This window comes from Sinohyriopsis cumingii, chromosome 14 (genome assembly GCF_028554795.1).
Source record: "Sinohyriopsis cumingii isolate HCF-2022 chromosome 14, ASM2855479v2, whole genome shotgun sequence".
In the NCBI taxonomy this organism is placed as follows: Eukaryota; Metazoa; Mollusca; class Bivalvia; order Unionida; family Unionidae; genus Sinohyriopsis; species Sinohyriopsis cumingii.
This window is the reverse complement of record NC_142974.1, coordinates 36,212,313-36,236,597: the sequence shown is the minus strand read 5'-3', so window position 1 is coordinate 36,236,597 and position 24,285 is coordinate 36,212,313. Positions and strand designations below refer to the sequence as shown.

The following is a 24,285-nucleotide window of genomic DNA, read 5'->3' as shown; positions in this document are numbered from 1 at the left end:
CTGGGAAACGTTGAGTAAGGTGTCTCCATCTGAGCAAGCTAGTTGTCAGAGACGGCCTGTAAACATTAAACACACTCACTCAACAAATGATAATTCAGTGAACTAGTGAGGTTTTTATTGTATGATATAAATGTTTATTCATAAATCATCAATATATCCTTTGTGTCGATATAAAAATAAAATACATTACAAAATAATGTTTTGTTTTATCAGGATATTCATTAAAATACCTTTTGAATATAAAGCTGCATATAAATCATGTCGATAAAAAGAGAGGTTTTGACATTGGTTAATATAATTTTTAGCTACACTATTGACACAATAGGCAGACATTATCAATGGGATGTTAACACCTGGGTAAGATATTTATCAGAGAAGGCGTCCGTAAACACAAAACAAACTGGCTTAACGAATAAAAACATATTTATTGGACTATACAAATTATGCAATTTTTAAACCGAGTGTGTGTGATTAGGATATCTAACGTAGCTTTAACAATTTTTCAGTCATATCGCTACGATGTCTGCAGGGTGGTAGTTTATAGTGATGTCTAGCACTGGCGTATCATGCCGAAGACATGTAGCATGATGACCCACCCATTCACATTATCCTGACACCTGGCCGGCCAGTCCTAACACTAAACTATTAATGCTGAGTGCCAAGCCAGGCAACTGTTAGTACCATTTTTGTATGACTTTAGTATGACTCGGTTGGGGTTTGAACCCACGACCTTCCGTTTACGAGGCGGACGCTCTAACCACTAGGCCATCTGAGCGGTCAAATATTTAACCTGAAAAGAAACTTCGTCTTACTCACTCTTCGTAAGACAGACAATCGTCATACAATTATCAGTAAAGGTCTTCCTTTCACTTTTTAAACTGACAAGAAAAACCTTACTGATATTTGTATGATGATTGTCTGTCTTACGAAGAATAAGTGCGACGAAGTCCTCAAATATACGTTTAATAAAATACATTATATAATCTTTTAAAACTGAAATTCTTCCCGAAAGATATATTTGGCCCAAATATATTTTGACAGCTCATTTGGCCGTGATATTGATATGAGAGAAATTGTCAAACATGGAATTAAATGTTCGTGAATAAAACTATACTGCGTTATTCAAAATTAATTTGTAACAATACAATCTATTTTTTACAAACATGAATCATTATTGGGAACTAATAAGAATTACACGATGTTTTTAATATCATTGAATTAAGATTACACGCGAATTTTTGTGTAGTCCTTAATGTTTGAACTTTCTTATACCGATTCAGTGAAATTTCGTGGCTTTAAACAACCAGAAGCAGTTCAATGCTTAATCACTTAAACATGACCTTTTCTATTGTTGGGAACTAGGTATAATTTACAGATGATTTTCATGATCATCCACGCATTCGTTATGTTAATCCTAAGCAGTTAGTTTTAAGTTCCCAAGAATCACAAAGCAAAATATATCAGAGTTTCCGTACCTCTTCATACATTATATTTAATCAATGTCTTTTTCTAAACGGCATCTGTAGGTGAAGGATAATTGCTATGTCAACTTATATTAAGGTAAGGAAAAATACTGGAGAATGATTATCGCTGTATTGCGTTCTTTCGTTACTTATAGTGTATTATTCATGTTTAAATTGTATTGGAGTATTCGCTTGCTTTAAAAGAACTATAAAAGTGTCTTTGTTATTCGCATATGTTGATGTCATTGGCTCTGTTGAAAATAGGCAACGTTTTAAACTAAAGAGAGGTAAATTAATTCTGAAATGTGAAATTACATTGTGTGTGTACACTTTTTTGTTGTTTTTCTTGAACTAGAAGACCATATACAGACATTTATACATAATTTTCAAATGATGTTTGGACACGCCGTGACAAAGGAGCTAATTATCGGTGCTATTCCTTTGCAACTCAGGTACCCAGAGGAAGGCAAATACACGCCCTGCCGTTTACACGTCATCAAAATACATGAACCTTTCTAAAGAGACAGTAAGATGTATGGGCTCCACTTGTCTGTTTTTGAAATGTCAACATTTCAGTTATAGTAATTTTTATTGGAGCTTGGATGAACGACAAATTTTGGATCTTTATATCCTGAGATAAGATAAAATAAAATATCTCAGCTCAAAATAAAATCGTAGTCCCTACTTTCCAATATTTCCAAATAGTAGATGAATGTGTTATATGAATGTTAATAGTTTTGTAAGTTGTGATCTTTAAACCAGTAATCAATGGGAAATGATAAAACCAGCACTATATCTGATATCATGTGAACGGCATTGTGCAAGCATTATACAGCTTGTTGATAGCAATATAAACATTTAACACAGTAACATTCGATTTACTAGCTATGTTGTTGATATAACGATCTAGAAACTTTGAGTGAGACTCCAAAGCAAACTATTTATCAAGCACAGCCACTAAACATCAAAACGAGGCTGATTAATTTTGAACTATAGATGACACTGTTAAAGTCGTCGTGCTGATACTAGAAAACTTGTTTATTAACAAGATAAGCACGGAAGCATACAGGTTACTAGATAAACAATTGATATGATAGGCAGGGACACTTTGAGTTGGATGTCAACACATGGGCAATATAAATTATCAGACAGCGGCAGTATACATGAAACAATCTGACTCAACGATTGAGAACATATTTAGTATACTAGAAGAATCATGTAAATTTCAAGCCGTAAACATCAACTCTCTCTGAAATGATAAGTCGATTCTGGGTCTTACAAAGGAATATGCAAAATAAGATTTCTTCTAAGTTGCTGGAAAAAAATTGACACGTGTTAAGAAGAAAAGTTATTAAAGAAGCAGGATAAGATTTATTAAATATAACTTGATTTAAGGGCAAAAATACAGGTCAAAGTAAACCTTAGGACTATTTGGCATTTAATAGGGTATTTACTCACTAATAACTCCGCCATTGCCGGTCCCAAGCCCATGTGTAAAAGGAGGAGGGTTGGGCGTGGGGCTAGCAACCCGACCCTGTAAAACCCAACTTGCTAAACAAAGGCCAACAAAGAAAAAACAGAAACTGAAAGCCTGAACGAGGAGGGGTCATCGTCTAGAAGATTTATGATTCTATGTGGTGAAATCCGCGAGCCCGCGGAAGCCAGAAAGCAGACCACCCTTCTACCAAGAAACACCTGGTGACGCGACCTTGAGGCGGACATCACTAAGATGGGTCACACCTGGAGTCAGCTTGAATGGATGACACAGGACAGAAGCCTCTGGTGATCTTTTGTGGGTGGCCTATACCCCGGCAGGGATGACGGGCAAAACAAACTATACTCACTAATAGGTTCATCTAATATAACGTAAAAGCGTGGAAGTACTCTCCATTATTTTTTCGGGCTTATATGGCTTCATTTCAGAATAATAATAAAGCTTTAGAAAGGATTTTGGTTGCTTTCTTCACATATGTATAATCTTCTTGTGATGCGTGAGTATTAAAAAAAAGGAATTATAATCAGCATTGCAAAAGACAAATGCAATATGGTATTGCTGCCAAACATGAAATCTCTAATTTGTTCACGTACTACATATATACTTACCTCAACAAGTATTGCAAGGAAAACTCAGAACCTTATTTTTATGAAAACTGATATACCCAAATCAAACGAGATTCAGTTTTGGTCCGTAATTACGGATTATCAGAGATGAGTATCACAAACAATTTTGTACCACGGTAAATTGTGTTATTTCTGAATATACCGCGATACGACAAATGCGAATACTACAATAAAATTAGGGACTGTGATTGTTATTTTTAAATTACTGGGTCTCAATTAGTTGGAGAAATTATCATGCTCTGATTTATAGCATACTAACAAATACTATCTATCTCACTGTTTTGTGAAAGAAGCATAATGAAATTGAGATAAATAAAAATAAAATAAATTGGCTAGGACGAAAATCTCGGCTCACCTACCCCTCAGCAGAATGAAATGGCCAGTACCTTATAGCAAATGAAGTTGCTGTGTGTATGTTAATTGGTGTAGAAGCTGTCACTAAACACTATAGCTAAAATGAGATGAACATAGTTACTAACACCTTGTAAAAGCCTTTGTACTGATAAAAGAGTCTGTTGATAAAAATAGGAAGCATTCGATATAATTGATATAGTTTACTATCTATACAATTTACACAATGGGTAGGAAAACGTTGGGATATCATAACCGTGGCAAGATATTTATCAGAGATGGTTAGTAAACACGCTGACCAGGAAAATGAGATAGTAGATAGTGGAGAACACAAATTATGTAAATTTCAAGGCGACGACAGCTGCTCTCCAGGAAATCATTTGGACGATTCAGCTTGACAAACGAACAAGCAAACAATATATTTAGAAATGCATGATTGTATTTCTTCTTTATATCAGGTAAGGTGATATATAAGAGAAAAGTTATCATCAAAGAAGGGTACAAATTGGTCCTCTGTTTAACACTAATTGATTTAAGGATTAATATGCTAGTCTAAATTCTTAGGACTATTGGACTGCTAATACTGAGTATGCTCACTGAAAGTTCGACTAAAAACAACACAATTGCCTGCAATTAATGTCCATCTTAAAAGGGAATTCTGAAACTATCATAATATAGGCTATGTATCTTTACTTCAGAATTTTAAAATTTCTTTTGAAACGATTCTGGTTGATTTCTTCATAGATCGATAAATTTTGATGTGATGGTGGTGCAACATTACCTCCTTGAAGGAATTAAAATTTACATCCATAAAAGGCAGATAAATTATTGCTTCACGGTTGTAAAGAGATTTAAAACCTTTCTTATCAGAACTGATCCATCAAGAAAAACGTGAACAGGAGGAAGGCTCAAACCAATGATGGGATTTTCCCATTGAACAGGATGATGGCTCAAACCAGTGATGGGGTTATCCCATTGCGGAACGAGTAAGCTTATTAATAGTAACAAGTTTTGTATCATTGGTATAAAAATGATGTTTACATAATCATGCGTCTTAAGAAATCTAAAAGAACGGTAAGGAACAGGTCTAAAGAATATTTATGGAATTATTATTGATTTTGTTTTTTGGGCACTATTTACACATGATTGGCTATATCATACTGATGCAATTGTACCATAAATGCCTTTCCAATGTACACATCGGCAGTCCACCCTGATTCGCCTGGACCGTTATCAAACCCATATCCATTGAGTACGAGTCCAACGCTAAAAGCTACCCCAGCAAGGATCATTGTTGATTTTGGTCTGGAATATGTTGCTTGCTCAAACGTTGAGGATGGCTTGCACTTTGGGTAATAAAGCAGTCTAGAAATTCTGGGGTCTAAGGTTCATCATCACTATGAGTCGAATAAGAAACTAATGTTTTTTGCATAACAAGTTTAATTCAAGACTGGATACCTTATGCAAATGTCCAAACATTTAGACATATAGATTGATAATACCTAGTCAACCATATCCTACTAGTATATACACAGATGACAATTAAACGTAGTACAGGTACTTAATGTGCCTTTCATGGTACTCTTGTTTAAACCGTACTTACAATCTAATGTGCAATTAGTTTAGCTCATTATGGCTGTAAAGCTAATGGTGTGATCTCATGTGCATCATCCACCCTTGTGTCAACAACTACTAGTTTCAATTTTCCCTAAAAACCTTTCAAGCTTGTACAACAAAGTCCAAGTCACTATCAAATATAGCTGTTTTTACAAAAAAGAGAATAATGTATTACATGTATTACATATACTAAAATCTTTCCAGTTTTGTACAGATGGTCCAATTTGTTTATTAAACATGGCTGCGGTTACTGAAATGGAAAAACTTTAAATTGACATCTCAAAACTGCTGAATTGCTCAAATTTAAGATTTTTATGTTTATACAAAATGATTCTGATCTGCTAACAGATATTGTCATGGCAGAATTCAAATAAATATATTGTTTTCAGTTTTATACCGATGGTAAGGGACATAAAAACCAGAGTCCCTAAAGCATAGAAACACTGTTTAGAGACATTGACAGGAATACATGTACCTATTGAACTGTTCTTGTTCTGTATATTTCCTTTCATTGTTAGAAAATTAAATGTGTGAAGGTTGTTGTTTCTTTCAAAAGCACTCCCCTCCTCCTCGTGTCAGAGGATACACATGCAACAATTTCTTCAGTCAGGGACAGACAGTTTAATTTCTGGGGCGAAGAATATAGGAGGTTTAGATTTTCCTTCCATCCAAGGTATGTTCTTTTTTTATCTCAAGATAAATCTTCTTTTCTCCAGCAAATGTTGCTGACAGATTGGGGTGGGTGTGTGTGCTTCAAATCAGAGCAAGATCACGAGTTTTTCGAATTTTTGGGGAGACAACCATTTCTTTCATTTTTCTCCAAAGCGTTCCCAGCAGATCCCTACCAAAAATAGAATTATCAGTGTCTTAACCCATTACTTTACATCAGCAAGGACGTTGTACTGCCTAATCTGCACAGGATTTATCAACTTAGTCCGTAATTATCTTGTGAGTGTACCTCTTTTGCAAATGTCTTTAAAATTTTAGGAAATTTTCTATGGATACTAAATGGATACTGCGTATACTTCAGTGGATGAAACAATTGGTTGCTACAGCAACCAAATCCTGCCAAGAATGGATAAAAATGTTGACAAAATCAAGTAGATTTGTGTATTAAAAATATTGCACTTTCTATGTTTTGCTAGATCAGCCATTCTTTAAATCTGTTTGAATGAGAAAACCAAGATTTTCCAATTATTCTGCTTCGATTGTACAAGTGTACAACGAAATATAGGTATAAATAGTGGTTTTATCTCAATCACATGTTAAAATTTAACGCTTAAAGTCAATAATGATTTTGCTATGTATTTATATTTTGCTTTAATGTACTCAAATGATCCTAAATATTTTCGTCTAGCACTTACCTGGTGAAAACTGAAATTGTTTCTATGGTAAATGTTCAAAATACAACAATACTATGACGATATTCCGACAGCAGGCTGATTTTATAAGATATCTCCAAATATACATAGTTCTGTTGTGTTGATGTAAATGCCTTTGTTGAAGTTGGACAGACATTGCAGGAAAGCTGAAGAATAACACCCAATTCATAAAATGAATGGAAAAAAGTAGTATAATCAGACTGATACAGATTTACACACATGGAATACACAATGATGACTATTAAAATTGAAACAAGATTTTATATAATAAACTCAGAATTTTATAAAGGGAAACTGAGAAAATAAGCTTTACGATATGTTACAAGATTGTACTGTTTTACAATTTTCAATCTGTGGGAATTGTTATATATAATAATGGTTAATTGTTTTACAACACCAAAGCTAATAATCTTCATGTTGTATGCCTGAAGTTCTTATATTTAAGCAAATTTCAAGTTTTCATTCAAATCCAGGTCAGCTCGTCATTAAAATCTGTTGTGTGTTCTTTAGAAATGATGACATGATGTAGATCAAGCCATCAACTTTATCAAGAATTTTGTGACTTAAACCAGACAAACTCTATGGATGAACATTATATACTGACATATGGAATAAACAATATTACAGACACATGGATCAAAGTCATTAAACAGTGTCAAGCAAGAAGAACACTACAAGCATTATTATTATAATTAGATACAGTCAATGGTACTGCAGATTTACGCATCTGACATTATTACACTTCAAGCAATAATTGACTAATATAAACATCATATGAAATGCACTCAGTAATTGTATTATCATTCTGGAACATACAAGTCTAGTGTCTGTAAGTAACTTGTCTTAATATTGCATGATAAATTACATAACAAAAAGCACTCTGTAGACCTGGCCCATTGTGTTATAGCAGGTTTGTCAGTAATAGTTTAAATTCCTCAAAAAGGGGAGAAAGAATGCAGTAGTAAAAGAAAATCTTCACTTCTAACATGAAGTTCAAATTACAGATTAGAACTCACTATTTCGAAATATTATACAATATACATAAATCACCCTCGGTTATTGTTGTACACAAAAAAACGAAACCCAAGTACATGTATTTAATAAATAAAAGGATTTATACAATTCCGGGACAACAATCTTTAATATTAATATTTATAATGAACCTGTTGACATGTTTGGGGTTATTTCCTGTTGGATTGGTTGGTCATCTGGATTCATAGAAAAATGAAATTAATTCCCATTAGATGGGTTTGTCAGGACAGAAGTCATGTAGTGAGTAGGATACAATTATTGTGTTAGGGCCTTATGGGCTACACAAGGAAGTAGTGGTGGTTAATTAACTTCATTTATATTTCATATCTTCTGTTAACATCAGTTTAATTGAAAAACCATCTTGCTTATTTGGATTTCAGAGAGATGTGCAATAGCAGCACCTTTTCACAAAAGTGGCATTTTGGGGCAAAACGGCAAGATCTTTTGACATAACAAAAAGTGCATACTGATAAAAGTATTTTTCATTCAAACAAAAAAACACACACATGCTTCCTCTTGTAAAACTGCTTCAGTGGCCTAGTGGTTACAGCATCTGCCTTGGATGCGGGAGATCGCGGGTTCGAACCCTGGCAAAGTCATATCAAAGACTTAAAAAAATGGTACTAACTCAGCATTAAGAGGTTAGTGTTAGGACTGGTTGGCCTGGTGTCAGGATAATATGACTGGGTGGGACATCATGCCTCATGTCTGCAGCATGATGCCCCAGTGCTAGACATCACTATAAACTGTCACAATGCAGACATCGTAGCGATATGACTGAAAAATTGTTAAAGCTACATTAAAAATCTAAATCACACACACACTCCTCTTGTAAAAGTATTCTTTTTTAATTAAAACATAATTAAAATAAATTTATAAATATGAAGTTAAAATAACAGGTTTATGTAGGTATTTTATCAATCTAGACAATGTGGGAGGGAAAAGGGAAGAGGATCTGGACATATGTGCTAGCTTGAGTATTCAGTGTCAAAAATGACCAATCAAGAAGAGATTACTAAAACACAGGATAAAGTGTTGCATAAAGATTTAATTTTAGAAAATATCTTCATAAGCAATAAAACAGTCATGAAGGCCAAAGTCCAAATAACACTGCTCCAAAGTACAGAACACAACAAAGAAGGTACACTACCTCTTTAATTTCATTACGTCATTTTGTGGATTAAGCAGAACATTAAGACATGCAGTTATTATAATAATAATATGGCATATTACATGTCTGACTTATTGGGAATCATTTAACATTTTACTAGGAGAAAATAACAAATTGATGAATATCATCACTACTGACAAATGGAATAAACATTATTGATGCATGCAATAAACATTACTGATGCATGCAATAAACATTATTGATGCATGCAATAAACATTACTGATGCATGCAATAAACATTATTACTTAAACATTACTACTCATACATGGATGAAAATCATTAATTTTCAATCAACATGAACATTATAAGAGATACTATCTTAATTATTGGTACTGGAAATGTATAGTGCTGAAATCATTATTGCATCAAAATCAGTGACTAATGTAATAACCATATAAAATGTATTCAATATGTTATTTGATCCCCATATTTGCAGAGACACATCTGTTGTCTTTTAATGACTTGTCTCAATACTGCATGATACATGAGAGAACACACAAAATTACATATAGAGCATAACCAACGTCGCATAATAGGAGATGCCTGTATTAGGCTAAACTTCTAAAAAGAGAAGACAATGCAATAATAAAAGAAAATCTTCATTTCCAACATGATCACATGCAAATCACAGCTTAATTCCTCAGACAAGAGTGCATCAGATTATTTTCACCCTTTTTACAGCCAGCTGGTTTTGGTCCCTAAAATGAAAAATAAATCATTATTTTCAAAATTACACACAAATGGATCCATGCATAGAACATACTCTATTTACTGGCATATAAAACAGTCAACTAAACAGCATAGACCTAGATCTGTCAATAAAACATATCCAGCAGAATGGGTCAAAGCTGTTTAAAATCGTTAGTAACACAAACAAGGTAGACCATTATCTATCTTTATTATTATTAGAGTTATTATTATTATTACTATTGTTATTAATGTCATTATCATTATTATCATTATTATTAACAACCAGCACCCAGTAATCAGAGGACACAAAACTGTGCTTACAATGGCACCCATCAACCTACCCTCACATGAGATCCAACTGTACTAAAAAAACAACCATCAACCAGCAGCCATCATGAGACTCTACTGTTCTCAAAAAGCAATCATCAACCAGCAGCCATCATTAGACTATACTGTACTAAAAAAGCAACCATCAACCAGTAGCTATCGCATGAGACTCTACTGTTCTCAAAAAGCAACGATCACCCATCACAAGACTCTATTGTACTCAAAAAGCAAACATTAACCAGCAGCCATCACATGAGACCCTACTATACTCAAAAAGCAACCATGAACCAGCGGCCATCACATAAGACTCTACTGTACTCAAAAAACAACCATCAATCAGCAGCCATCACATGAGACTCAACTGTTCTCAAAAAGCAACAATTCAACCAGCAGCCATCACAAGACTCTGCTGTACTCAAGAAGCAACCACCAACCATCATCAGACTCTACTGTACTCAAAAAGCAACCATCAACCAGCAGCCATCACACAAGACTCTACTGTACTCAAAATGCAACCATCAACCAGCAGCCATCACATGAGACTCTACTGTACTCAAAAAGCAACCATCAACCAGCAGCCATCACATGAGATTCTACTGTACTCATAAAGCAACCGTCAACCAGCAGCCATCACATAAGACTGTAATGTACTCAAAAGCAATCATTAACCAGCAGCCATTACATGATAGTCTATTATACTCAAAAAGCGAACATCAACCAGCAGCCATCACATGAAACTCTACTATACTCAAAAAGCAACCATCAACCAGCAGCCATCACATGAGACTCTACTGTACTCAAAAAGCTCATCCTTGAGGATATCTCTAAGTACCGGCTCAAGAATTCTCTGAAACTCGCTTGCCCACAATGACCTGTATCTGTGAAATAAAGCTCTCTACTTTATGAAGTATTCATTTCGCTCTGCTGCCTTGCTATCTTTGATCACAGTTATGAAAAAGTTGGTTAAGGTAGTTTATGTTACATACACAATAACATTTATAACAGTATTCGATTGATCAAATGAACCGAGTTCACTGGACATACGACCAGGGCTGCTAGATTTTAAGTTTGTAGGATTTTTGTGCCTCTAACTTTTGTTTTATTCTACCTCCTTTATTTGATTCAAAAGACATAATTAACATGATAATACAAAGAAGGCCAGCTTTTAATTCAGTGCAACAATAAAACAAATACTTCCACAAGTCAGTTATCAAAACACAGTTGGCACTTAATTAGGTTCTCTGAGAAACGCTTGCGGACATAGCTGTGATGCATTTTACATTTAACTACAAGAGTTTACGTTGCATTTATGATGATTACACTTAAAAGGAACTAAAAGATAGAACTAGAACACAAATTTCAATTGATTTTTTTTAATTTAACTTGCATTTATTTATTAAAGTACTGCCTCCACTCGGCGTAAGTGACTTTTTCATTGATTGAAATTTCCTTACATATTGTGTACTGCTGTGTACTAGGAATGTCATTCAGAAAGAATATGTAAAACATTTTATGACCTATTTTTAAATCTGATATTTCATAATGTTGATTAAAATTTCCAGGTCCTATCTAACGTTTTCAACGATAAATTAAGCGATATATCAAAGTTTCCGTTACCAATTCTGATCGCAATTTTCTTCAAGTTCAACAAATAGGGATCAATTTTTTGGGTATTTTCTGGTTTAAAAAATGGGATCTACGCCTGACCCCGTGTTATAAATGGGTTCGCAAGTTATCAGTATGTGAGTTATCAAGGGAGTGGTGTATGGTGCTGGGATAAATTCAGGCCATTAGGCTGAGATGTATTCAAACACCATATAAAATTTGCTTTTTTCTCTCAAAAACACAAACATGTATTTTATTTAATACACATCCCTGTTTTATCTCTTTCAAAATTATATTTTTAGCCACGCAGTGTGAATGGAATAATTATCAAGCTGTACAGTGTTAATGGAATTATTACTCAGCTATAGGGTGAATGGAATTATTATTGAGCAGTACAGTGTGAATGGAATAATTATCAAGCTGTACAGTGTGAATGGAATTATTACTCAGCTGTACAGTGTGAATGGAATTATTATCAAGCTGTACAGTGTGAATGGAGTTAATATTGAGCTATACAGTGTGAATGGAATTAATATGAGCTATACAGTGTGAATGGAATAATTATCAAGCTGTACAGTGTGAATGGAATAATTATTAAGCTGTACAGTGTGAATGGAATTATTAATGAGCTATACAGTGTGACTGGAATTATTACTGAGCTATACTGCATGAATGGAATTATTATTGAGCTATACTGTGTGAATGGAATTATAATTGAGCTATATGGTGTGAATGGAATTATTATTGAGCTAATTACAGTGTGAATGGAATTATTATTGAGCTATGCTGTGTGAATGGAATTATTAATGAGCTATACAGTGTGAGTGGAATTATTACTCAGCTGTACAGTGTGAATGAAATAATTATCAAGCTGTACAGTGTGAATAGAATAATAATCAAGCTGTACAGCATGAATGGAATTTTTAATGAGCTATAGAGTGTTTGATGTAGATGTTCAGTCTGTGTTACTGTATTAAATATACATTTAACTCTACTGAATTGATCTAGCATTCAATACCACTGTTCAGTAGATACTTCCATGTCACACAACCAGATTCAAATTACTCAGGCAACTTCTTTGACATTAATGTGCATAGATATTTTCAGACGCAGTGAATCAAATATTTATAAATTGCAGATTGTTTTGAATTTCATTCATACAGTAAAGCTAAAATTATTTAGAAAGCTTGGGGTATATAATACTAAATGGCTATTGTGTTTTGTACTAAGTCAGGGGGAAGAAATCATTTGATTGGCATATGAATGTCTCCGACTGACAGCCTTGACATATCAAATTAGTTCCTTCTGTCAACTCAGTACAGACCACAAATGCAGTTTTATGCATCACAAATCCAGAATGCAACTACTTTAGTTTAGTTTTTGTCATCCACATATCATTATTTTTAGAAGCACAAATGAGTGGGTATGTAATGAACACAAAACCATAATTGTGTTTAGGGAAAAAACTTGCTTGATAAGGCTTATGAACACATCTCACCCTAATGGTCTTGATTTATCCCCTTGTCAAATCAAACTTATTTTTTCCGCTGATTCGGAAGAAAACACATATTTAGTTTTATGTAAATGTGTGGTTTATGAATCAATATATGTTACTTTAAAAAGCAACTCCATTCATTAACTTGGGTAATACTGAACCAGACAAGCACCTTTCGGACCAACTATCCATGCATTTCACCTGTCTAAAACATACAGTATATGATATGTGAAGATATATATACAATGTTTATTAAATGAGTGGAATGATTATGACATGTTATTAAGTTTAATAACTTTTAATGATAATTTTAATGTCCAAATAAAACAAGCTGGCTATCCAATGTATCCATGAAATCTATAGTATTGGTAAAGTAGGAAAGATGTCATTCTATAATATCTCATATACAACATGTATGACATTATTATCGATTTTTGTGAAGATAATGAAAACATCCAAAGTCATATCAGGATTATTTCTTCCAGACTGTAACTTGTAAGTGAAATACAGCTTAGTAATGTTCTGACCCCCCTGAATTTTCATATACCATCAATTAATAAAAAATTATAAATCTAACTTTTGATTTTTGTAGAGAAAACTGTTTTCTGATTAAGACCTTGCAAATGTTTATTATTACTAATCAACTGACAATTGTTATTAGTTTTTGTTTTGACTTAAAATATTTCAAACACTTTGTTATGGAACAGCATTCTGAATGATTTCTTTTCATTCCAGTAGATATTTCAAAGTTCAGTGAGATTAAGCCTCAATTGCCTCTTAACCAAGATCTCTGTTCCAGAGTCACCCTCTCTAACCATGACCTCCTATGAAGACTGGCCCTATCGAACTAGGGCTTTTGCAGATTGGCTCTTTCTAAACAAGACAACTGTTCTAGACTGGCTCTATGTAATCAATGCCTTATCAGATTAGTCCTTCTGCAACTAGGCCTTCCTTGCAGAATGGCTCTTTCTAACCATGACCTCCTTTACAGACTGGCCCTGTCCAATCAAGGCCTCCATTTCAGATTGGGCAGTCTATAACCAGGCCTTCTTTGCACAGGACCCCTCTAACTAGATCTCATCTGCACTCTGGCCCTATCAAAGGCTTCCTCTGCAGACTGACCAAATATTTTTACTGTACAATGCCTTTATAATATTGAACAAAGGTACCTATATTGGTTACATCCATACACTGGCCAAACTTTTATGAACTCAACAATATCTACCTGGGGAAAAAACCTTCACTTTGTGTCTGGTACCAAAAGAAAATCTTTTAATACCTTCAAGATAATTATTTCCAGTTCACTTATTTGGTAAAATTAAATGTTACAATCAATGAATCTCCCTGAAGAAAGATCTATCATATGAATATTAAGTTTGTAAGGTCAGTGGGTGAGTATGATGTTTATGTACCTGGTAAGTTTGACATATCAAGTTTACAAGGTCCGTTTCTGCCTTGTCCTGTATGTCATCAGTATGAACCTAGAACAAATACAAAATGTTCATTAGTGTGGTCTGTTTTACTTCAAAACTCAGTGAAATTCTACTTACAACTAAACATTTTCAGGGAAACATAATTCACACTTTTGTCTGCAAAATGAAAGACGCTTTTATAATAGACAACCAAATGGCACATAAGTACATATAATACAATTGGTTCAAGTATTCTGGTACTATGGATCTTAAAGCAGACAGGAATTTCTCTACTTACAGGTCTTGTTAATAATTACAATTCTGATGCCATCAAACACTGTTAGAAGCATATACCATACCATCTTTATTTGCTTATAAGTTGGGTTCAACTGCAAAACAACATAGACCCTGATATGCTCTCAAATACTGTGCTGACAGATCCGGGTCTATCTTGATTATTTACTGATCAGTCCTAACAAAACTGCAGACCCATATCTGCTTGTGCATAATGCAGAGGCAGATCTGGGTCTGCACAACTTGCACTTGGATTCAACTTACACTCAAGTATGTACATATGTACAATAGTTTTTGTCCTTAATTGGAATGGGCTGCATAAACTGCATTCCAGACTTTTTCAAGTTTGGGACCCAATATTTAATTTTCAAAAGGGGGAGTGAGTGAATGGGCCTGTGATCTTCTTCTGAATCAAGACTTTCTACAAATCAGAAACAAAATATTTTGTCAAGTGATATGGGAAATGGAAATATTTTTCAAAACAATCTCAACTCCCACCGCTGTACAAATTTAATGTTTAGTCCCTTAAAATATGTATCTACTGGTTTATAATACATGTAACATTGAAATACACATTGCTGATGTACCATTATATAATTCATGTAACATTTAAATACATAATGTCATGCTGATGTACCATTATAACATTTTCAACATCTGTACGTTCATTAATACTTGCCAATCTGAAAGCAGTAATATCTTCCTGATTTATACTTTCATTAATACTCACCAATCTGAAAGCAGTGATATCCTCCTGATTTATACTTTCATTAATACTCACCAATCTGAAAGCAGTGATATCTTCCTGATTTATACTTTCATTATTACTTGCCAATCTGAAAGCAGTGATATCTTCCTGATTTATACTTTCATTAATACTCACCAATCTGAAAGCAGTGATATCCTCAGTGATATTTTCCTGATTTATAGTTTTGTTAATACTCTTTGGTCTGAAAATAGCGATATATTCACTGAGGTATAATTTTCCTCACGCATTTTCATAAGGGGAAAGAGTGATTTTACATTTTGAAGTCATGGTGGTAGTGACATTCAAGTAAATAAAATTTAAGGAAGAAGCTTGGGTTTATCTTCACTGGGATAGCTGTGTGTTATGACAACATCACTACAATATATGCATTGGAACACTTCCTGGAATACTGCTCATGAGAAACTGATCAAACTGGGTCTTCAAGTTTGTGATTTTGTAGCAACCTGTATGGTAAATGTACTTTAAACTGATTTAATTTGATATATCCATTAATAATAATAATAATAATAACAATTTGAAAGTATAGTTAATATATACAAGTAATTGGAATACTCTACCCCATTTAGAGTCACCCAGGGTACATATGTATGGGGTGGCTCTAGAGCATCTGTCTGCAGAGCCATCTGGTGTTCTAGTTCATTACCCAGACTGTCCGTGGAACATCCCATTATCTTGTCCAAGTCTATTCCTTTGAACTTAGAGGCACACTGAAAAATAAAAAAATTTCAAGTATTTAAAATAATCAGACCTCGTTGAAAGCAATATCTTATCAGATAATCATCTACCTAAAACATTTTGGAAAAATTTGAATGAAACTGGATTAGATAATTAAGAGGCTCATTCTTTTAATAAACACCCATCCTCTTACAAACAGGCCCCAATTTGCCATCAACTGGGACAAACAGGCCCCAACTTGCCATCAACTCGGACAAACAGGCCTATTGCCCATATCCTGCTGCCAACTCTTTGTTTTCCCACAAGGACAATAATCTGTACATGAAGACTTGATAATGTTATCCCCATAAACACACTGTCCTAGTAGTGTCATCTTAATGAATCAAAGTACCAAGAATACAAAGTTAAACTCATAAAAGCACTATCACAGTAGCCAAATGCTAATGAATCAAAGTACCAAGAATACAATGTTAAACCCATAAAAGCACTATCACAGTAGCCAAATGCTAATGAATCAAAGTACCAAGAATACAATGTTAACCCATGAAAGCACTATCCCAGTAGTGTCAAGCTAATGAATCAAAGTACCAAGAATACAATGTTAACCTCATAAAAGCACTATCCCAGTAGTGTCATGCTATTATATCAAAGTAATAAGAATACAATGTTAGGCTCATAGATGCACTGTCCCAGTAGTGTCATGCTACTGAATCAAAGTACTGAGCGTTTCACTTATATGGCATGGAGGGTTCTTGTCAAAAACACTGTTTAAGCTAGCTATATATGACATGGGTTGATGTGGAATGTGGACTGATGACCTTGGCTATCAATGATGACTACTTCTCATATTATAGAGTAGCTTCAATATGATATCAAACGTGCTCATGACATCTCATAATCTTTCATAATATATCTCTGTCATGAGACTGTTTAGACCAGCTGAGACAGCTAAACCTTAGTCAACCATCTTAGTGTATTTGTACATACTGGATCTTACCTTCCTTCTCTAACAACAGGTTGAGATCCAATCAAAAACATGGTATAAATGACCAGACTATGTAATGTGACTCAGATGCACTTCACTGTGACTTTATTGTATTATGTGTTTAGGCTCAAAAAAACAGTAACACATGAAAGAGTGAAAACATTAAACTTTGAAAAATATAATAATTAATTTATTTCCCTGAATAAATATTGCAAAAATGAAAACAAAAACTTACGGCTTCAAAAATCAAATCCAAAAATAATCAAGAATAATCCACGAATAATATTTTAGAAGTCCTAATAATAAAAATAATAAAATGTTCTAATGATTTCAAGTTCGAGTCCTGATGAAGAATCCAAGATGGGAGGCAATGACGTATGCTGTAACCTATACTGTGCTGAAGTCTACAGTTCCTTGTAGAAACACTAGGATTCATCCTCCGGTTTTGGAAATCCAAATAAAAATTTTAAGAAATGTCCTTGTTCAAGAATTCTGTAAGAATACAATATTTCCAGAGAAATGAATTAATCTTTTATTAGTCCAAATAAACTGAAAAAAAATTAACATATAACTCAACAACTCAAAACTTCAATACTGGTCACAACAGAAGAAAACAAGCGTTTAAAAGCCCCAAAACTCTCATCTCTCTCTAAACATTACTATTAATGCTAAGTATTTCACAATTTAGGAAATACCTAATTGCAGAATAAAGGATCATGAGATCATGTTACATACAAAAATTATGTAGCCCCTGTAAGTTCTTGATAAGAACCAATCATTTTACTCCAAGAATAAAAGTTGTTTACTTGACCCTCAATCAAGGCCAGGACCTAAGTCATAAATTGAAACAGTTATTCTATTATTAGGTATTTAAGGAAAGATTCAGGCCAAACTGAATTTTCTGGAAAATATCAAATTCCTAGTAAACAAAATTACATTACATTGACATGTAAAGAAAATAAAAAGATTCCAAAACCTACAAACAATCAAATCAAATCACACACAAATTAAATTAAATATAAATTAAATCAAATATCTGTAACAATTGATATACCACGATGTCGTGTCTAGTGCATGTCTGACAAGGCTATTAAAACTGAGAGTGATGCACTTATTGAAGCATATGTTTTTTTCCAGGTGGCAATTTACCACCAAATTTATGTTGCTGTGGCAGTGGAGTTAAAGTTCCAAAGGGAGGTAACACACTGTGAGGAATGTGGATGTCGATCGGGAAGGTGAATGACACGTATTTAATTTCACCAAAAAAGAAAAGGAATAAGCATCAAATAAAACATAATTTCGAACCAGAGCAGAAATCAGGCTTTATATGATTTAGTGACCATGAGCCTATGTCTGTTTTCTGCAATTTGAGTTGTGAGCACATGAACATGAGCAATCATCTACAGGAAGTTTTTTCTGTTCATTTCTGTTAACAGAGGTTAATCTGGATTGATTTTTGTTGTTGTTGTGGGGTTTAACGCCATTGTGGGGTTTAACGCCATTTTTCAGCACACAATAGGCTATGCATGGCGGCCAGTATTAATGGTGGAGGAAGAACCCAAAGAAGAACCACCGACCCACGAGAAGCTACTGGCAAGGTTTCTCACATACCCACATTGGCCGAATCCTGGACTCGAACACACGCAGACAGAGGTGAGATGGCAGTGATCCGTAATGGAGAGCGCTTTAGACCGCTCGGCCACTCGGGGCCCCCAATCTGGATTGAGATTACATCTGAATATTTACATGTCACTAAGAAAGCTACATGGAATTATATCAAGGACAAGACATGTGCAAATGACAAAATTATTCTAAAATCTTTTTAAAAATAGATTTTATTATAAATATTATTTCTTCTCATAAATGTTACAATTATGACAAACAAAATGTTTTTGTTGTAAAAAATTGTTTGATAAAATGAACAGTACTTTGAAACAAATCAATGAAATAGTAAATCATATAACTTTGATTAAATTTCACATATCTGGACAACTAATTTTCCTGGACCATGTTATAAGAGTTTTCAGGCAGGAAGACAGTTGTGCAAAAAATTCTCTCAAACTTGGCATGTTTGTTTTGCTATTCAAACTGCCCTAAGGATAAGTGATTCCGTTTATGCAAGCTACATGTTGCAGGCATATATTGAACTGATAGGCTTTTTCTTTCTTTATTTTTTTTTTTTTTTGTTGTGTTATCAAGATTACTGGAAATCATCTTTTTCCAACATGACTGTCAGGTAGTTTTGGAGTACAAAATCATGTTTTTAGTAGGACATTTTTTTTTAGTGTCATGTTCAAGCAGGTACGGATGGGTCATGCTTCTCTTGAACGTACTTGAAGAAATCAAAGATGAAATGTTACTGTAACTGAATTCTTGCCAAGTGTTGGTGATATCAACCAATCATTTTTTCATCACATACTTAAAAGGTAATCTGTAATTTGGCATGAATATTTTTAAGTCTGTGGTGACATAGCTGTAAATATATATATTATGAGACAAAAAAGTATGTGGTAAAATATGTCAATTACATGAATATTCTGAAGGAGAAAAAGCTTTTGGTAAAATAGCTTTGGCGATAAAAAGGCAGATGATTCGTTTATTTCAAGGTCAGTTATTCCATGATACCTGATGACTTCATTTTTTTAACTATACACTCATCGTAAGCCTATCACAATGTAGGGACCTGTGACCTATCACAAGGTTGGGACCTGCAACATATCACAACATGGATCTGGGACCTATCAAAGAGTGGTCACTGAAGGCCTATTACAGTGTATGGACCTGTGGCCATGCACTATGTGGGGAGCTTGGACATATCACAAGAAAGAGACATGTGGCATATCATAGGATAAATACTGTACCTTTTGTACAACTTTCTCTTGTGGCCCTTTTGTAGTCTCCATACAGTGGATAAATGGGAAGTACACTGAGATGTTCTTAACTAAATAAATAGTACATGTCTGTGGAAAGAAAGAATAATGAATTAATTCAGGTTCCTAATTATTTATTAGTAATAGAGCTTTAAATAAGACAAATCTTAAACTTAAGGATTAAAGAAATGATATTCAATTTATCTTTAACCCATCTAGCAGTAATCTGAATATTATTGTTAATCATATTCTTAATAGGTAATTACAATAATTAAGTCTGTGTAATACATGCACTTTATACCCTTAATAGGTAATTACAGTAATTAAGTATGTGTAATATATGTGCTTTATATTATTAACAGGTAATTGGAGCAATCAAGTCAGTGTAATACATGTGCTTTATATTCAAATAGGTAATTCCAGTAATTAAGTCTGTGTAATATATGCACTTTATATTCAAATAGGTAATTACAATAATTAAGTCTGTGTAATATATGGACTTTATATTCAAATAGGTAATTACAGTAATTAAGTCTGTGTTATATATGCACATTATATTCAAATAGGTAACTCCAGTAATTAAATCTGTGTTATATATGCATATTATATTCAAATAGGTAATTACAATAATTAAGTCTGTGTAATATATGCACTTTATATTCAAATAGGCAATTACAGTAATTAAGTCTGTGTAATATATGCACTTATATTCAAATAGGCAATTACAGTAATTAAGTCTGTGTAATATATGCACTTATATTCAAATAGGCAATTACAGTAATTAAGTCTGTGTAATATATGCACTTTGTATTCAAATAGGCAATTACAGTAATTAAGTCTGTGTAATATATGCACTTATATTCAAATAGGCAATTACAGTAATTAAGTCTGTGTAATATATGTACTTATTTCTGTAATATATGTACTTATATTCAAACAGGTTATCTCAGGAATTAAGTATTTGTATTATATGCACCTTTGTTAGTCATACTCCAAATATATTTTCAAAGTAATTAAGTCCTCGTCATATATGCACCTTTGTTAGTCATATTCCTAGTAGTTTCTTATAGAAATAAGGTCTTTGTAATAGATGTATTTTTGTTAAACAAATCTAACTCATTATCACATTATCACAGTAATTATGTCTTCATCAAATATACACCTTTGTTAGCCATATTCTCAATATATTTTCACACCAAGCAAGTCTTTGTAGTATATGCATCTTTAGTAACCCCATTCCTAATGGATTATCACAGTACAAAATTTAGTATATGCACCTTTGTTAATTACATTCCTAATAGGTGATGATGATGATTATATGTGCATAAAGTATACATCTGAGTTAATCATAATCCCAATAAGCTGTCACAGTAATTAAGGCTTTGTAATATATGCACATTTGTTAGTTATATTCCAAATAAGTTATCGCAGTAATTGAGCATTTGTAATGTATGCACATCTGTTAGTCATATTCCTAATTGGTTATCACAGTAATTAAGTAGCTGAAATGTATACATTTTGTTAATCATAATCTCAAAATTAAGTCCTTGTAATAAATGCACCTTTGTTAATCCTATTCCTAATTGGTTATCACAAGATTAAGGCTTTGCAATATATGCATTTTGTAAACTGGTAAAGGAAAAATCTAAGTATTGAGAATATTTATACACTTAGGATTTAAGCGATATGACAATGAAAGGAATAAACCCTTTCCATATTATTGCCCCATTTTGACAAAACTTTTCACTTCTTGTGAAACTTTTTTTCACTGTGAAGATGCATTATTCTGGTGAATTTCATACTGATAATAAATTAATGAATATAGTATTTATGAAATAAATATATAATGAATTCATAAATTAATAATTTATTGCAAACTGTTTATGTGACAGCATGAAAATAAATTTGCCAACAGAGAAAAGCAGAAAGGCAGTTTCAATTAGCAACTAAAAAATGTCATAAAAATGATATTCTTGCACTTGTAAAAATATCTGTCTCAAAAAATTAAAATAAACTTAGAAAACATTTTCATGTGAGTGACAGATGTAACAGTTTAAAGCAGAGGATACTTCATCACAAGGTACCAAAAAAATCCTGACATTTTAGTGGCAAAACTACAAGAATTTTTTACACATTAAGATGAAATATATCCAGTATTTAGACAGGAAAAAAGCATTTGTTAACTGTATACCAGACTTGCCCAAAAACTGAAGCTTAAAACCACTCTTCTGCACAATACCCTACCTGTTATTAAAAATCAAATTATTTTGTAAATTCACCTTATTTTCATGGGCTAATCATACAAAGATCAGTGACTTATGACAGTGGTAAAATTGGGATGACCTTATAAATTGCAGTATATTATATTTTTGATGTTTTAAAAACTATCTGACTGGACCACAAGGTCCGATTCATCTTTGCATTATGGTGGGTTTATCATTGTTGTCAAGGATGCAAGGGGAAATAACTTCATAGACATGCAAATGGAATGAAGTCAAGTTTTTCAGCAAAAATCATTTCCCATCTCTGAAAGCACAAAGTGCTAGTTTTTGTTAATGGAGGTATAATTTTACACTGGTTGGAACTTTTGACCAAAGTTACATAGGGGGCTGAGAACCAGGTTACTTGAACTTCTGAAGGGATACACAATCAATGCTCATAAGGCATGATGGGAAATCTTATATTTTCACAAGCGAAAATATAAGGATATACTTTTTACATCTGAAACTATAAGAAAGAAATGACTATGAAACTTATTTTGCCAACAAGATTTTATAATTCACAGTTAAGTATATAATAAAATCTTGTATGGTTTATTTAATAAACAAGATTATACATCTTGTAAAAGAATATTCACAAAAATACTGCAATCTTTATGGCTTTTCATGAAGACTCTACCAAGGGCCAGAAAAACTGAACAATGTTGATTTTAAAACGTTAAGAATAACATTACTTGACACTACTGTTCATGAAGAAAAATAAGGCAATAATTATTCTTTGTAATAAAAGATATTTATTTTTTCAAAAAAAGAGAAAAAGATGATAAAACATATATAAGACTTTGTCAAGCAATTTCTTAGCCAACAAGACTTCCATGAATTTTTCACTACTTTATTGTTAATTAGTATTTTGACATAACTTCTTTTGAAGAAAAAAGAAATTAAAAAAATTAGCCATTATTTAATCCTTCTATACTCAGTGCACATTTTAAAATAATTCCCCAAAAATGATTTATCAGTCAATTTCTCTCTGTGGCTCAAGTATACTTTACATTACTCTCCATATTCGAATTTGTATAATAACTGATTCTTTTCAACAGGTCTTCAATATCAGTTGATTAAAATAACTCTGAATTCATTATCCCACATGCCATGGTAACTTGTTCTACTTTACCAACATAGTCTCCAATGTGATGCAATAATGTGGCATGGCTGACCTTGTTTGTCCACAAACTGACATATCTTATAGGTCTTATGAGTACATGTACAACAAAGAAAAGACAACTCTGATGCCACCAAAAAAAGTTTATTCCATAATAAATAACTCCTTTAATACTCTCATAATGAAAAAAGTTTATTCTGTAATAATAAACACCTACAATACCCTAATACTGTAAAGGTTTATTCCATAATAATAACATCTGTAACACAATCATTTTGTAAAAAGATTTATTCCATATGGTTAATTGTTAAGGTAAGAATTAAGATTCATGTGAAACTCATGATTCTATTTACTTCACAACTGTACAACTGTTTACAGAAAATTCTGTGACCTCCAACATTATTATTAGCAATGAACAAAACTGATTCAGATCACCATAATAAGGTGGTTTTAATAAACTGAATAAAGCATCATTCTAAAATTTCTTCCTCAAATCCCATGAGATTTTAGTAAACAAAATTTCATAACCCCAAAAAATCAAATATCTTTGGACATCTCTAAATTTATGGTTTGATTTCTCACTTAGCTGTATCTAAAATAAGTCTACATACCCAGGCTGTTTTTCATGCTGGCATTACTATTT

General features: G+C 33.1%; 1 protein-coding gene across 1 annotated transcript in view; it reads right to left on the bottom strand.

Annotated features, from left to right (window-relative positions):
- Nucleotides 1-8,994: 8,994 nt before the first annotated feature.
- The window catches only part of LOC149783580 (gamma-interferon-inducible lysosomal thiol reductase-like), a 28,727-nt gene continuing 13,436 nt past the window's right edge, over nt 8,995-24,285 (bottom strand). Inside the window, exons 4-7 of the mRNA XM_089931839.1 lie at nt 20,253-20,351; nt 16,289-16,438; nt 14,669-14,737; nt 8,995-9,837 (exon numbers count right to left, since the gene is read on the bottom strand). Coding sequence (XP_089787965.1) covers nt 9,772-9,837; nt 14,669-14,737; nt 16,289-16,438; nt 20,253-20,351 — 384 coding nt within the window. The 3' untranslated portion in view covers nt 8,995-9,771. The remainder of the gene's footprint in view (nt 9,838-14,668; nt 14,738-16,288; nt 16,439-20,252; nt 20,352-24,285) is intronic.